Source organism: Cyprinus carpio, chromosome B6 (assembly GCF_018340385.1).
Source record: "Cyprinus carpio isolate SPL01 chromosome B6, ASM1834038v1, whole genome shotgun sequence".
Taxonomy (NCBI): Eukaryota; Metazoa; Chordata; class Actinopteri; order Cypriniformes; family Cyprinidae; genus Cyprinus; species Cyprinus carpio.
The window spans coordinates 20,910,005-20,924,369 of record NC_056602.1 but is presented as its reverse complement, the minus strand read 5'-3'; the positions used below and the strand labels follow the sequence as shown (position 1 = coordinate 20,924,369).

Sequence of the window (14,365 nt, the reverse complement as noted above, 5' to 3'; positions counted from 1 at the left end):
TGCTTGGTTTTGTGTCAAGCTCTAAAAAAGTTGGACGCTGACTTGAGATGGTAATATAAGAACACATAATAAAATTCAAATAGATAATAAAAGTGAGATCTGGACAGATTCGAACTTTAATCTCCATTATAAAAGAAGCAAGTTCATATCCTTTCTGTGCCAAAACTTTAACAAAAAAAAAACTTTTGCTGACTTTGTTACTTTATTTTAAAAGAAGCAATTCAGAAAGAAATACATATGTTATCATTATAGAACACTGATATAATGTGCAATATACACACATTACTACATTTCGAGGAATTGTGCAAAAATCCATTATAAAAATAAGATCATACAAGTTATCTCATATTCTGGAGGTCCAGCTTAAACAGTAGATAAATAAAAATGGAAACAACACAGCAAGCAAAAGTGGACTTAAGAAAATCTTGTGGTTTCCTATGAGGTATTAAACGAAGCAGTGAGGCACGTCTGTTCTTGTTTTCTCCATCGCCCAGCTTCAAACTCCCATGTTCATTTGTGCGTGAGGTTACAAATGTTCTTAATGTCATTATGAATCATTCCTGTGGTGGCACGCATGATTACTGCATATGTGCAGTCAGAAAAATGAGGAAATGAAACGGAGAAAGTTTGTGTGTTTGCAGTGAAAATGCACATGACACGTTTTTTTTCCGATCTTTGATGGAACTGGAAAATCCCACCACTTGAGAAAGAAATGCCTACAGACCATTATAGTCAAAGATGAGCTAAATAAAGAAGTGCAAGCTATTTGACAATATAGAAAGTGAATGGCAAATAAAACCGTGCATAATACATAAAATGTATATGGCATAATATGTGAAGTCACTGAACATCTACAACACAAGATCACTTTCAGATTGAAATGAGTCGGATAACGTTCTTCATTATCGCTTATCTTATTGTGATCCGACGGGTTCTCCATATCCAGGTTAATGGATGTACAGCTTTGCCTAGTAGGTCTTTGTAGGCCTGGTTAAACTGCCGGTTCATGGCCGCGTACAACAAAGGGTTAATGCAACTATTTAACCAAGTGAGGTTTGCACAAATCATATGAACGACCTGTGGTGCACGGTTCGCCTTATCGGCGACATTCAGCAGTAGAAATGGCGCAAAACAGCAAACAAAACACATGAAAACTGTAAAGCACATTCGAGTTACACGCTTAAATTCACTGTCCTCTCCTGAACTGGCAGCTGGAGTGGTCTGGATTGTTACCGGTGTTGGTTTAGAAGACGTTTCTGTGTCTTTTGAGGCATCTTGAATGGAGTTTTTTGGTTCTTTTGTGTTCGTGTGGCCCTCAGATTTCTCCAGTGCTTTGTTCTTATTCTGCTCTGCTCCTGTCTCATCATGACTGATCTCACAGCTTTGAATTGTTGAAGCTCCAGCACTGATCCCGCTGTCATCCGTCGTTGCTTCGGCTTTAGCCCTCTTGCGTTCTGAGGAGCGACGACTGGGCCTGTACTTCAGAAAAGCCTTAGAGGCTACACGTACTTTACGGTAGATCAGAAAGTAGAAAAGGCCCACACAACCCAAGCCGAAGAAGAAGTACATGAAGAGCAGCACGGTGGTGTAAGGCCGCCCTTTAGTCCGGTGAAAACTGCAGGTGCACACTTGTGGGGCAAACACATAGACGGGCCAAAGTGGGGCAAAACTGGCTACACCCAGTAGCCAGGATGAGATGAGGAGCACTGCCACTCCACGGTGGGACAGGAGCAGACGGGCACAGCGAGAAGTGCGATGCGCAACAACCAAATAACGACTCATAGCAATGAAGCATAATGTAATAATGGACACACTGTTGGACAGGAACAGGAGGAATCCAAACATACGGCACCAGGTGGCTCCACCTCTCCAGTGCAGGTGCAGGTATGAGTCAACGCTGACCGGTTGGAGGATCGTACAGTAAAGAAGGTCAGCGAGGGCAAGGTTTACTATGAGAACATTGAAACGTGTCCTCAGGCTGGCATCAGTGGCAAAGGCGAGGACGGTCAGAATATTCCCTATGGTTCCTACTATGGTAACAGTCGATCCCAAGAGGACGCCAAAGTAACGGTAGCCCTCCACAGACGGGGACGCACAAGAAAAGGTATAATTTCTTAGAAGATCTGTGTCGTTCCACATCCTGAGAAGACACAAAACAGTAAGCTCATCAAAAACAATGTAACGTCCAATTTTTGGTGTACTTTTGTAAGAGTGCATGTTTTATTGTCCACATCTCACTTTATTAAGGGCTGCTGGTTTCACTTTTATTTCTGAAACTGAGTGCCACATTTTAAGGTCACTACAAACCACATCCTATTTCTCACCTTTGTTTTTGTTTCTCCTATAACAGAGTGAGCTATAGCCTACACAGAAAACAAGCATTGTGGACATTTTAAGAGACTGCCTTGTCTTCTGAATACAAACTGAGATAATGCATAATTAGCCTACATTTTTAACTGTTTTTTTTTAATATGTATATTATACTATAAACATTATATACTGTATATAAAATAATTGACAAAATTGTTTTTATTTGCTTATTATTAACAATGAAAAAACAAACAAATGCCAATACTTTACTGACAATAGAGTGTATTTTTTTAGACTGATTAAAAAAAAAAAAAAAGTTCCAATCATTGATTTTGATTGACTGTCAGTCTGTGCGTTAGTGGTGGTAATTTTAAAACGAGGTGAGGACAAGTGACAAATCTTTAATATTAAATCTTCAATGACTTGTTCAACCGATTCATTCAGGAACAAAACACAACAACAATAGCAATTTGTGTCGAGCTCAAAGACGCTGGAGTTGGAATTGTGAGTTGTGTTCTTTTTTAATTTGGAAGAGGTTTGATTTGAAAATGTAAGTCACTCAGCACTAGTCTCGTTTAGCAAGCTGTTGTATAAAAGCAATTATCCACTTCATGTTTCAACACAAAAGTAAGCCGTTTTCTGTGAATGTGCAAGACTTCCTGTTCAATTAATTAGCCGCTGTAGGGTAATAGCGAGATGAAAGTGCAGTAAACCGTAAAACTGTTTGCACTACAAACCACCCTGTTCGTGATGACGATAATACATTAAAATAATAAGGTAAGACACACCAACTTTGCAATATCAAAGCCGCAAAACCAGTTATTTTGTACAGCTAATTAGCTGGAAGTGGATGAGACCGGAAGCCTCGCATACGCACATTAAATATACAAATGGTCGCCGCGCTCGCTCTCAAGGGAAAAATAAGGTGAGTAACATTGTCTACTATATCGTTAGTCTAAATATCACTATTCATTCCATCTGTGAATACCTGCAAATCTTTCTAGTGTGTTACTGCTTACATTGTACAGTTATTTAATCTAAAGTTATATAGCATTAAATGGGAGTGAAATATATAGGATACATTATTTTGAATTGAATTCATAAGGAAATTGATAGTTTGATCATTTACTCCCACTTTTAGTGGCTCCAAACCTGTATGACTTCCATTTGTGGAGCACAAAAGAAGATATTATGAATCACACCGTTTTAGTGCACTGACTAACACCTTGACATTTCTTACTATTTTTTTTCCCATGTTCCACAGAAAGAAAATAGTTTAAAATTACTTTAAATGGTGACAGATTTTTCAGCTATACCTTTAATATGTCCGTCAGTACATTTGCAAAATAAGCATATTAACGGAGGACCATTTTATGCTAGGCTATTGTATTTGAGGGCAATTTTCACCAGCAATTATCTATAACATTAAGTATTATATAGTTTAGAAGAAAATTAACAACACAGTTAAGCTCATAAAGCACAGAAAGAATTCATTAGTCAAAGAAATAGATATTTCTGGCTGTCAGTGGCTTACCTTGTAACAGCTGTGGTGTCCATCCTTTAATCTCTTCTTTAGTTCTGCTTCCTCCTTGATTTTTGTAGCTATCTCTACTTTGTTCCCTTTTTAGTACTATTTGTCTCTGCGTACATGTCACTTTTCTGTTTTGTCAGATATACCCTCTAGCCACGCCTCCACAGTCTCCTTTAGCCTCTTAACTGGTAGGCTACTGATGTTTTACCACAACACGTAATGTGCACGTGTGCTTGAGACGTCTGTGATCAAATGTGAGGTCACTGTGAGCCAACTCTGTTGCACAATCCTGGAAGAAACTTACACAGTAACGGTATTTTGCCAATAGATATGGAGAAAGAAGGAAAGAAAGAAAAGTTTGCCAACGAAGTGCTGTTCTTTTACTTTGCTGATTCATTCAGGTTCATATTTAGATTTTTGTCACTTGTGATTTAAAGCAGCTTGACTAATCAAATTAGAGAACTGGAACTACTGTATTAATCTAAATTTATATCATCCTTTAAATCACTGATTGTTCTTTATACGTCTTATATAACAAGTCATAAAGGTTGAAACTGTTTAAATGATTTTAACAACCACCACATTCACTGAAACATAATTGTCCGTTTGGTTTTTTAAATGAAGGTTTATGGCAGCAGCACAATATGCTTAGACAAAGAACAAAGTGTTTACACAGTAAAAATATACAAGCAGTTTGGCTGATAAATAGCAGGACTACATTCTGAATCACAGCAATATTGCCAGTTTATTAGTGTATAAAGTTTCTTATATATACATGAATTAAGCAGATCAGTGACAGGAAAGCCTGATATTCTGAACTTTCAAATGAAGCTGTACAGATATTAAATCTCTAAATCTTAATGGCACAGCTGTATTTGCTCAAGATAAGCTCCAGATAAGCACGATTCACAACTAAATTGATCTAAGCTAGATAGATTGGCAGACATTTATATTTGAGCATTTAGCAGACGCTTTTATTCAAAGTGACTTAAAACAGAGAAGCAAAAGTAATTCATCAGAGTCTGTTCTAAGAATGTTTTGCTTACATTCCTATCAAGTTATGAAAGCATTATTTCTAAATGTTCTCTGACGTCCAGTTTTTTTTTAAATGTTTTTAAAAAGCACAGAATAGTACAGCTAAAAATTGATCCAGCTTGTAATTCTGCTAATTCCAACATGACATGAACACATCTGTGACTGGTGTTTTGTGAGTTACACCACAGGCGGTTTTGTGCAAAACAAGAGTTTTTATTCTTGAGAAGCATGTTATTGGCCTGACATGGCAAATTTTATCAGTTTACAAAGTCATCTTATAAGGACCTACTATTATTTATTGCCTATTACTTTGGACAAAAATCTAAATCTGCAAATTTTAAAGGAAATTTATTATGTAAATCATTCATGGAGACATGCTGTGCTATTTGGGATGCCAGTTATTTTGTGTTATCATTGAGTCCAGATTTATCTGCCTCTAATAATAAATAACAAAATAAACTCAACCATTGCCTGCTCAATCGTACTATCCTGCCCCAAGACAGTCATATGAAAATGGATTTTAAAGAGGAGACAGAATAGACTATTAAAAAAATGTGTTTATCATTAATATACTGAATAATATAGCAACATATTAGTTAAGGAGCGTCTGTTTCACAAAGTCACATTTTGATTGCACATTTGTCACATTAACCTACATTACAGGCTACAATGAAAAATGTACTGGTCATTTTCAGCCAGGAGTCCCAGGACATTATCCTTTAATTTTAAGGACAGTTACATTAGTGCAAAAAGGTAAGACACCTGTTAAAATAAATCAATATGGAACATTCCTTCATATCAATACAGTGAAGTATGAATATTTTTAGAGCAGCCTATATATAATTGGTCATAGTTTGTGATTATTTCACTCTGTTGTTATTGTTTGTCACTAAATAAGTGTGTTATAAAGCAGATACATTATATTTGGTGGCGGTATCATGGTAACTTCATGGATTCATGGTAAACCTGCTGAAATTGTGTAGCATATCCAAGACATATTTATATTTCATGATCTAAAACATGTTTATGTCATGAATATTGAGTCAAATGTGCAAATATGTTGGTCTAGGTAAGATTATTACTCAATGCGCTGCAAAGACAGGTTTGTTTATGCCCGACAAATGCATAAATGGATCACTTCAACATAGCAAAGTGGATACTAGGATATATTATAAAACTTTGTGTTGCATCATCACCCCCTTTCATTATTTCAGATGCCCCTCTTCAGGGCTGCGCTGGTGCGACTCTGACTAGACTTTATTCTAACAGACTTTATGCTGATGCTGAAGTCTGCTGCATTACTCTCAGTGTCTTATCAGTGTCCAGTGTTGCCAACTAATTTTCAGGGGAAATTGCTAAAGGCAGATCAATTTGTTGCTAAAAGTTTGATAAATGATGTTGTGATGTCATTGCGTGATGACGTCATTGCATAATCATGACAAGAAACAGCATGATTATTCAACTCACTATGGATCCCTCACATCCAAGTTACCCCCTTTTTGAACTTTTGCCATCTGGCTGGCACTTTAGATCTGCAAATACCAGGACAGCCAGGCACAAGAACAGTTTCTTCCCCCAGGCAATCTACCTCATGAACAGTTAAATGTTCCCCACTTATGCAATAAAAATGTGCAATATCCTTATATTTATTTGTTACCCCTCCATCCTAGTACATCCCTGCATCTCACTTTATTCTATTCCATTATCATTTATAGCACAACTGTTCTGTTTCAGTTTATTTAATTTTCGATGTATTTTGCAATATTTGTCAATTTTTTTTTATTTTATTGTTTTCAGTGTGTTGTTGTTTTCTCTGTGTACTGGAAGCTTATGTCACTAAAACGAATTCCTTGTATGCGTAAGCATACTTGGCATTAAAGCTCTTTCTGATTCTGAAATCTCATGTACATACATTTTTTTTAAATTTGTAAAAGTAAGTAGCACATCTTTATGATCAAAACAGTCACACATTTTATGTATTTTCTTATTAACTAGTAAAACTGCACATTCTGATCAATTATAGTTTTAAAAAGTTTCCCTGTCGTTAGTGTGCTACACAAAAGTCTGTAAAAATAGGACACAGTGTACTGTTTATATGAAAGAACAAGTTATTTATTTTTCACAGGTGTTTTACCTGTATTTTAAATTCCATATTGCATTTTGTGTTTTAAAGTTACAGGGTTACTTCTTAATGGATAACATTCTGGCAGAAAATGACTACCTTCCACATATTTTTCCAAAGACTAGTTTTTCCACATATTTTTTTCTTACAGTGTACCTAACTGAACAACAATTATATATATACAAGCTAATAACATGCTGTATCATAAATGTGCATTTATTATTGACCAGTTGGAACTAGCAACTTAATGTACAGTACATTTGATGTTTGTACTGTTAGGCATCTTTCTCCAGCTCTCTCCAGGTTGATGTGCTGCTTGGCTGGTTAGCTGTTCAGTGGTTTTCCTCTTTTTGTGTAATTTAGATTAAAATATGTGCCTTTTTTATCATAAGTCACTTTACAAAAGTTGCCAAAAAAAACTTTTTAAAAATAGCTAAATTTGTTGCTAGGTGCTTTTTGAAAGAAAATTGGAATTGCTAGGGTAGTCTGAAAAGTTGCTAAATCTAGCAACAAAATTGCTAAGTTGGCAACACTGTGACAGTGTGTGGTTTATGCTATGTACTCAATACACGTTTCACGTGTGCTCACATCGCCCCCTGTTGGAGAGATTTATTACAGCAAAAGCCATTAAAAGCTGTTTTGATTTGACGATTCTGATAAAAGTCATGGCGTACCACTGTAGTTACATAACATAATACAAAAACTACATATAGTCAAGAATTGCGTGAAATAAAAATAAAGTTAAGCTTAAAGAAATCACCACTTATTCATCATCAGAAATGACACACCACTTCCGCAAACACTTATTCACCCGACACTCTTAAGCCTATGCGAACACAGACACACACTGGTTTCCTAATCTAGTTGTCTAATAAATCTGGCATTGTGTACTACAAGGATTGTTAGATTGTTGCTTTGTTCCTCATGTGTAAGTCGCTTTGGATAAAAGCATCTGCTTAATGTGTAGATGTATGGTGCTCACAAAGAAGTCATTTAAAAAATTCAAATTTTTTTTTTTTTTTTTTTTTTTTTTTGTGCAAATGCTAAATGAAAAAAAAAGTTGCCTGGGTCTACATTTAATCTTGTTGGTAACATGCTGATTTAGAGACTGAGCTAAGTGCTTTATTAACAAATGCTGAACATAGTATTTACACCCCTGAGTGAAGTCAGTGCAGCAGTTCTTTGACTGTGTTTGCATTGGTGCTCGTTTCTTGTGCAATGCATCCAGCAATGAAGTAAAATCTCCGAACAAGCAGGTAAAGATCATCTGATTTATGTGCAAGTGTTGTAATTAAGCCTGTTTTCATATAATCCATGGAATATGACACCTCACACTGCAGAGACACAAAAACAAAAATATAAATTGTGAGATTAAGCAAGAAAGAGTTACTTTTTACTTTCCTTTTTATGTATGCGAAGTATGTGTTTAATGCATTTTATGGTGTGCCGTAATAAAAATATGACTTTATTTTTGGTTATGTAATATGTATGCAGATTTGTATATTTGTATTATGTATCAAAATATCAGAGCAAGTGGCATTTATTAAAAAAAGTAAACACTTTTCAAGACGTTTAATAAAAAGAACTGGTAACACACTACAACAAGGCTGTATTAGTTAATTTACAACTGTCCATTTTTAGTTCATGTTAGTGCAGATCCATTAAATTATATTAAAGGATACAACTAATGTTCACAAATGGAATCTTATTGTAAAGTGTTACCAAAGAACTTGAAAATAAAAACATTGTCTTTATACACCCATTAACAATCACCTTCAATTAAAGTTGTGAATTAAGTTTTCTAAAAGTGCATTTGTGTATTTTGTTTTTTACTGAAATGAATGTGTTTGAACTTACTGGCACAACGCTGTCTGTAATCTTGGCAGCAGTTTATACTGCAGTTAGTATTGCAGTTGCAACGAAAGCGACTGTTGTACTTCTCATTGCATCTCCCCCTACAGGAGGTTGAGGCTGCACATACAAATCATTTTGCGTTAGTCAAGCAAGTATGCTCTCTTAAGTGTGTATACGCTGTGTAGGTGTTTGAGAGAGATTTTTACTTAGGCTGGCAGAGGAGCATGAAGTCGGGGGGTTGAAGGCGACAAATCCTGGAAGGTTCTGACCAATGCTGTTGGTGATCCAACTCTGATATCGAGACACACGGGTGTAAACACCAGGAGAGTTGGGATCAGCACAGCCATAACCCCAGCTGGTGATACCAGACTGAACCCACACTGTGCACTGCCTGCTCACCATTGGACCTCCAGAATCCCCCTACAGAGAGGGACAAGAGGACAGAAAAGGGATATTCTTATTCTTCTTATCAAGACAGGAAAGTTAGTTGTGACAGGAAAACAGCTCTCGCTACTTCATCCTTTGCCTAGTCTCGCGTAGCCAGGCTTTCAGACTGACTGCTGAAGGTCTGGAATCCATGGCACGTTTCATTGGCCAAGGACCGCCCATGAGGCCATTTGACCGACATGCCAAACAACCAATCCCAGTTCGTTTCGTTCAGTGTCATGTTTTGGGGCGTGGAAATGTCGCCACAATAACGGACTGTTCCTGTGTGTAAAACTCTAATATTTTAAAGATTCTTTGCTGCGAACTTTGAATATTTCACATACTTTTGAAACTCCAGCGTTCAGTTGATCCTGATAAGCACTTGTCGTCCCAGTTAAAACATGACAGCTTTTGCCAGGACTCGGGTATGATCTGTCCTTTTTCTTTTTTTACTTTTTGTTCTTTTTGTTTATTAAATCTCATTTTTCTACTCTTTCATTCGTTTTGTTTCTGTTTTCCTCTCTCTCGTTAATATTAATTTATTTTCTCTGGTTTTCTTTTCCTTAGCTCTAGTGCCAGCTGATCTCTCTAGCAATCTAAGCTGCGGCTTGTCTGACGCACCAGTTCCCTCTATCTCCAGTTTCTACACTCTTTTGTCAGTGTGTTCTGTGAATTGGCATTTCAGCTTCTGTTCCGTCCTGTCTCTCTCGTCTGGTCTAGACTCTAGATTGTTCTCTGCCCAGTTGGTGTAACGTGTGTTTTGCCCTCAGGGCTTCTTAGACTGTTCTATTGGATTTCGACCTAGCCTGTTTTTGACCCCGTTGCTGCCCTCTGTCCTCAGACCTGTCTGCACCTCGCTCGACCCCATCTGCTCGACTATTCTCCTGCCTTCTGATTTGGATTCGTTGCCCCTTTCTCTCCTGGCGCTTACAGAGGCTGAGCGCGCTGCCTGTACACTGTGCAGTTTGGAGCTAAGGACTGAGCCGTTTTACGAACTGAGTAACATTTGATTTTTCTTTTGGGACTATTAGGCCATCGCCTGTTTTCTGTTAATAAAATTATATTTTCAGCCTCATCCGCTCTTGGGTCCTTTTCTGCCCTGACAGCTTTCTTCTTTCATGAGGGAGTTTGGCATCTTTGTTTCCAGGCGGAGCGTTAAAGAACACGACACACGTCTCCTGGAAATCCTATATAATTCAACCAATCTGATGACGACAATCGACACTCCTGAAGTGTTTACACTTTTGTGTCCCATATGCATCAGACGTTCCAGAATTCCCTGTGAGACAATTTCTCTAATGTTTTTTTTTTTTTTTTTTTTCAGAGAAATAACTGTTTTTGTTTTACATCAGGGTTTCATTTTACATCTTTTGTTAAATACTGTAAATATTTATTGCAGTATTTTTGTTACCTTAATGGTGTTTTGGATTTTTACCTGTGGGTTTTTTTTGTGGTTTTCAGTGTGTTATAAAGGTACAAAACAAATTTTAGTTCTTTTTTTGCTAACAGCGTGTATGTTTACACTACTGGAGCTACTTAATTTTAAGCATTTATCCTAAATAGACAATGTGAATGCAAAAAAATATATATAAAATATAATTGTTGTACCTGGCAGGTGTCTTTGCCTCCCTGTGTTAAACCAGCACACATCATGTTGCTGGTAACAGATCCAGAACCCAGCAAAGCATTGCATCGAACATTGTCCACCACTGGAACCATAGTCTCCTGCAGGATCCCAGGAGAAGGTAAATTCACTGAACACCAAAACACACATAAGCGACCATCTATTAGTGATGTTAGGAGTAGATATATACTTGAATGAATGGGTTTGTATGTGTTTGTACCTCCAGCTTGAACATCTCCCCAGCCTGTGATCCAGCTGCTGGTCCCAGAAATGAAGGCGCTGTTCTGGGCCGCCAGACACACGGGTCTAATATAGTTATTAAAGGTGACTGTGGAGGACAGCTGGAGCAGAGCAATGTCATTGTGTTTGGGTTGCTGGTATTGTTATATGAGGGGTGAACGATTATCGTTCTCACATTTCTACTGATTTCATTGGTATTGACTCCCTCCTGTGTCCTCCTTCCCAAATACACACGCAGATTGGATGTGCTGACACTAAATACAGTTAGAGAAAGTGAACATGAGAAAAATGAAGGAAATAGAAACAACAAAACACAACAAAAACAACTAAGTACTTTGGTTATTTTGTAATATGGTAAAGTAATAGTAAATTCAAAGAATTGCAAACTGGCCCAACAAGTTGATTTCAGAGGAAAAATAAAGTAAAAATGTAGAAACCTAAATGTCTTTGAATGCCAAACATTTTCACATTGCATTCACACGTCAAACATAACAAAATATCTTATCATCACGGCAACCTTTCTTTCTTTCATTCTTTTTACCTTTTAAAACAAAACAGGTGCATATGTGTGTTTAGGTGAATCTCACCTAGGTAAACAATGAGCTGCTGTCAGCACCCATTCATTGTTGATGAGGGAGCCTCCACAAAAATGACCTCCATAGAGAGAGCTGTGCAGACTGACTTGCCACGGCCATGAACCCTCAGGTGCGTTCACACCACCCACAATACGAGTGTTTAGAGGAGCCTGTCCACAAACTATGAGAAAGAGAAAGAGAGATTGAAGTATTTCTACATAAACTATTTGACTTGATGTCGCTGTCTTTAGAATGAGATGAGCTCTTACCATTCAGCTGAGAAAGCGAACCTGCAAGGGCAGAAATAAAGTGCACATTAAAACAATTTCATCTTTCCCTTAAGTATTCACTGCAATCTAATTTATAGTTCACTGCACTGATTATAGTAGATTTTTTTTGTACCATTATCTTGTGGGACTGAAAATGCGAAAAGCATTTTGGCAAACAGGTTTAATTACAATAAGCAAAACTAGCAGCTTTTCTTTCCCCTAACCATTCAACTATGACATTTGCCCCATATCCTGCAAGTACATTCCATATGCCCAGCAGGTGTGGCTCACAATGTAAAACATTTATAGGCTTCCGTAACAGTAAAAAAGAAAGAATCATTTATTAAATTAAAAAAAAAGCCTGTGACCTAGAAAGAGTAATTACATAGATAATCTCACAGGATCATTACAATTCAGAAATCTGTGTATCATGTAAGAATAGTTCTTGTGAACCTGGATGTACAATGTGTAATTTAACTATTTATTTTAAGAGTGGTTTCAATCTGTACAAGTTCAGTTAACAAGTTTGTTGGTGGGCATAACTTGTATTTCTGTTTTTCATCAAATAAATGCAGCCTTGGTGAGCATTACACTTTTTTCAAAACATTAAAATCTTAATTGTCCCAAACTTTTGTACATCAGACATGATATGTCACAGTAGTGTTTCTTGCACTGCCGCTTTTCACAGGCTTTATGCAATAAGCTACTCATAAGTGTCATTTATTTGTGAATCGGATTACACAGCCACCTGTTTAGTCTGATGAACAAATGATTCTTATGAGTCAGCTCTTTGATAAAACGAGACTCACTAACCCAGGAGTTACCCATCAAATGAATCATTCATATGAATCTACAAATGAGCTCCAAGTTTCATATCAATGCGTCATTATTTTAACAGAGCCCTTAGACTGCTCGTATGCGCTGTGCCGCAAAAAATATATATATTCTCTCTTTTCTATATAATGTCTTTATTCCTGGTTATCCGCTCTTTAATACATGTACCATGAGACCTTACCTTTGGCACACATGAGCAGAGTCAAAGTGGCACATGTTAATCTCCACATCTTCATACAGTCCCTCTGTTTGCTAGCAGAATGGATGCTGATGGTAATCTGGTTCACTGTGCCTCTTAAAATCCCTTTTATATAGTTCTAAAAGCTTCTCAGGTTGCTCTTCTCATCTGTCACTCTCCTGCCCACTTCTTTTCTCTTTATGCTCCTCCTCCATTTTTGCTATCCTTTTTCATTCGTCACATTTTTTAGTATGCACAGCTGTCAAGCATGTACTTACTACACTAAGAACATTTTTCACAATTTGTGCTTCTTGTTAGGGTTTGGTAATTAATATGTGTGCAGTCATGATAAATGCAAATATCTGTTATAATATCTGTTATAATATATATTAAACTGATAACTTTGTACTTATTTGATATTATTTTGTATTCTGTAATTTTTTAGAAGAATTTCAAACTGGCCTAACGAGTTAAATCTGAAGAATTGTATTTATTTATTTGCATTTTGCCTTTATTTAGATAGGATAGTGTAATGAGAGGAAATTAATTGGGAGAGAAAGAGGGGCGGGATCGGAAAAGATAAAAAAAAATAAATAAAGAAAAAAAATGGAATGACATGAAATTGAAACATAAATATCTTCGAATGTCAAAGGTTTTCACATTGCATTGGGATTCAAGCATTAAAAATATCTTAAGACATCACGACAACACTTTCTATTTTTCTTTTAGTTTGTCTGTTTTCTTTCCTGCTTCATTTATTTCTTGTAACACAAATAAAGGAAAGACATTACACATAAAAGGCATGATGATAATAATACCCTTTATACACAAAGACAGACAATGGACCATGGAGATGCTGATAAGGTATGACAACTTATTATTAGATGACAGCCACAATTACTCATACATTCCATACACAGGACAGGTGAGTCAGTGTGTGTGTGTGTGTGTGTGTGTTTCTTACCTGAAGGTACAAGAATAAAATATAAAGCTATTACAGTTGGCTTACTGTCAAGCTTATAATAAAACACAATTTAAGTCAGCCAAAGAAACTTAAGCTGTGAAACTTGCAATGTTTTTTTTTTTTTTTTTTTAACACATGGACATCAATTTTGTGCTTAAGAATATTTGCGTAAGATTTATATTGTTCTTATGTTTGAGATTTACAGTGTCTAGGATGTATTTGATGTTTATTTATTTATTTTTTTTTTTTTGTGATTGTTTAGTGGCTGTGTATACGTGATCAGTCTGGCTCTCAGGTTTCGCTCCACTTCTCTCAACCTTTAAGTTCTTATACTAGTTGCTTATTAGCATGCCTATTGTTAAAGCTGCAGTCGGTAACTTTTGGGGCTTGCATCTGGCGGAAG

At 36.6% G+C, this 14,365-nt stretch overlaps 1 protein-coding gene, 1 long non-coding RNA gene and 1 pseudogene across 2 annotated transcripts; 1 reads left to right on the top strand and 2 right to left on the bottom strand.

The window, feature by feature from the left end:
* Positions 1 to 183: 183 nt before the first annotated feature.
* Positions 184 to 3,991, bottom strand: LOC109070322 (G-protein coupled receptor 84-like). Its single transcript, XM_019086900.2, has 2 exons — positions 3,845 to 3,991; positions 184 to 2,140 (listed from the first exon to the last, which is right to left on the bottom strand). The coding sequence occupies exons 1-2, from the start codon at positions 3,865 to 3,867 to the stop codon at positions 910 to 912; spliced, it is 1,254 nt and encodes a 417-aa protein (XP_018942445.1). The 5' UTR covers positions 3,868 to 3,991; the 3' UTR covers positions 184 to 909.
* On the top strand, positions 2,869 to 11,265 carry LOC122137688. The gene is made up of 3 exons (XR_006155028.1): positions 2,869 to 3,235; positions 10,894 to 11,023; positions 11,129 to 11,265. It is a non-coding gene; the product is annotated as an uncharacterized LOC122137688 (long non-coding RNA).
* On the bottom strand, positions 6,967 to 13,155 carry LOC122137687 (annotated as a pseudogene).
* Between the last annotated feature and the right edge of the window lie 1,210 nt (positions 13,156 to 14,365).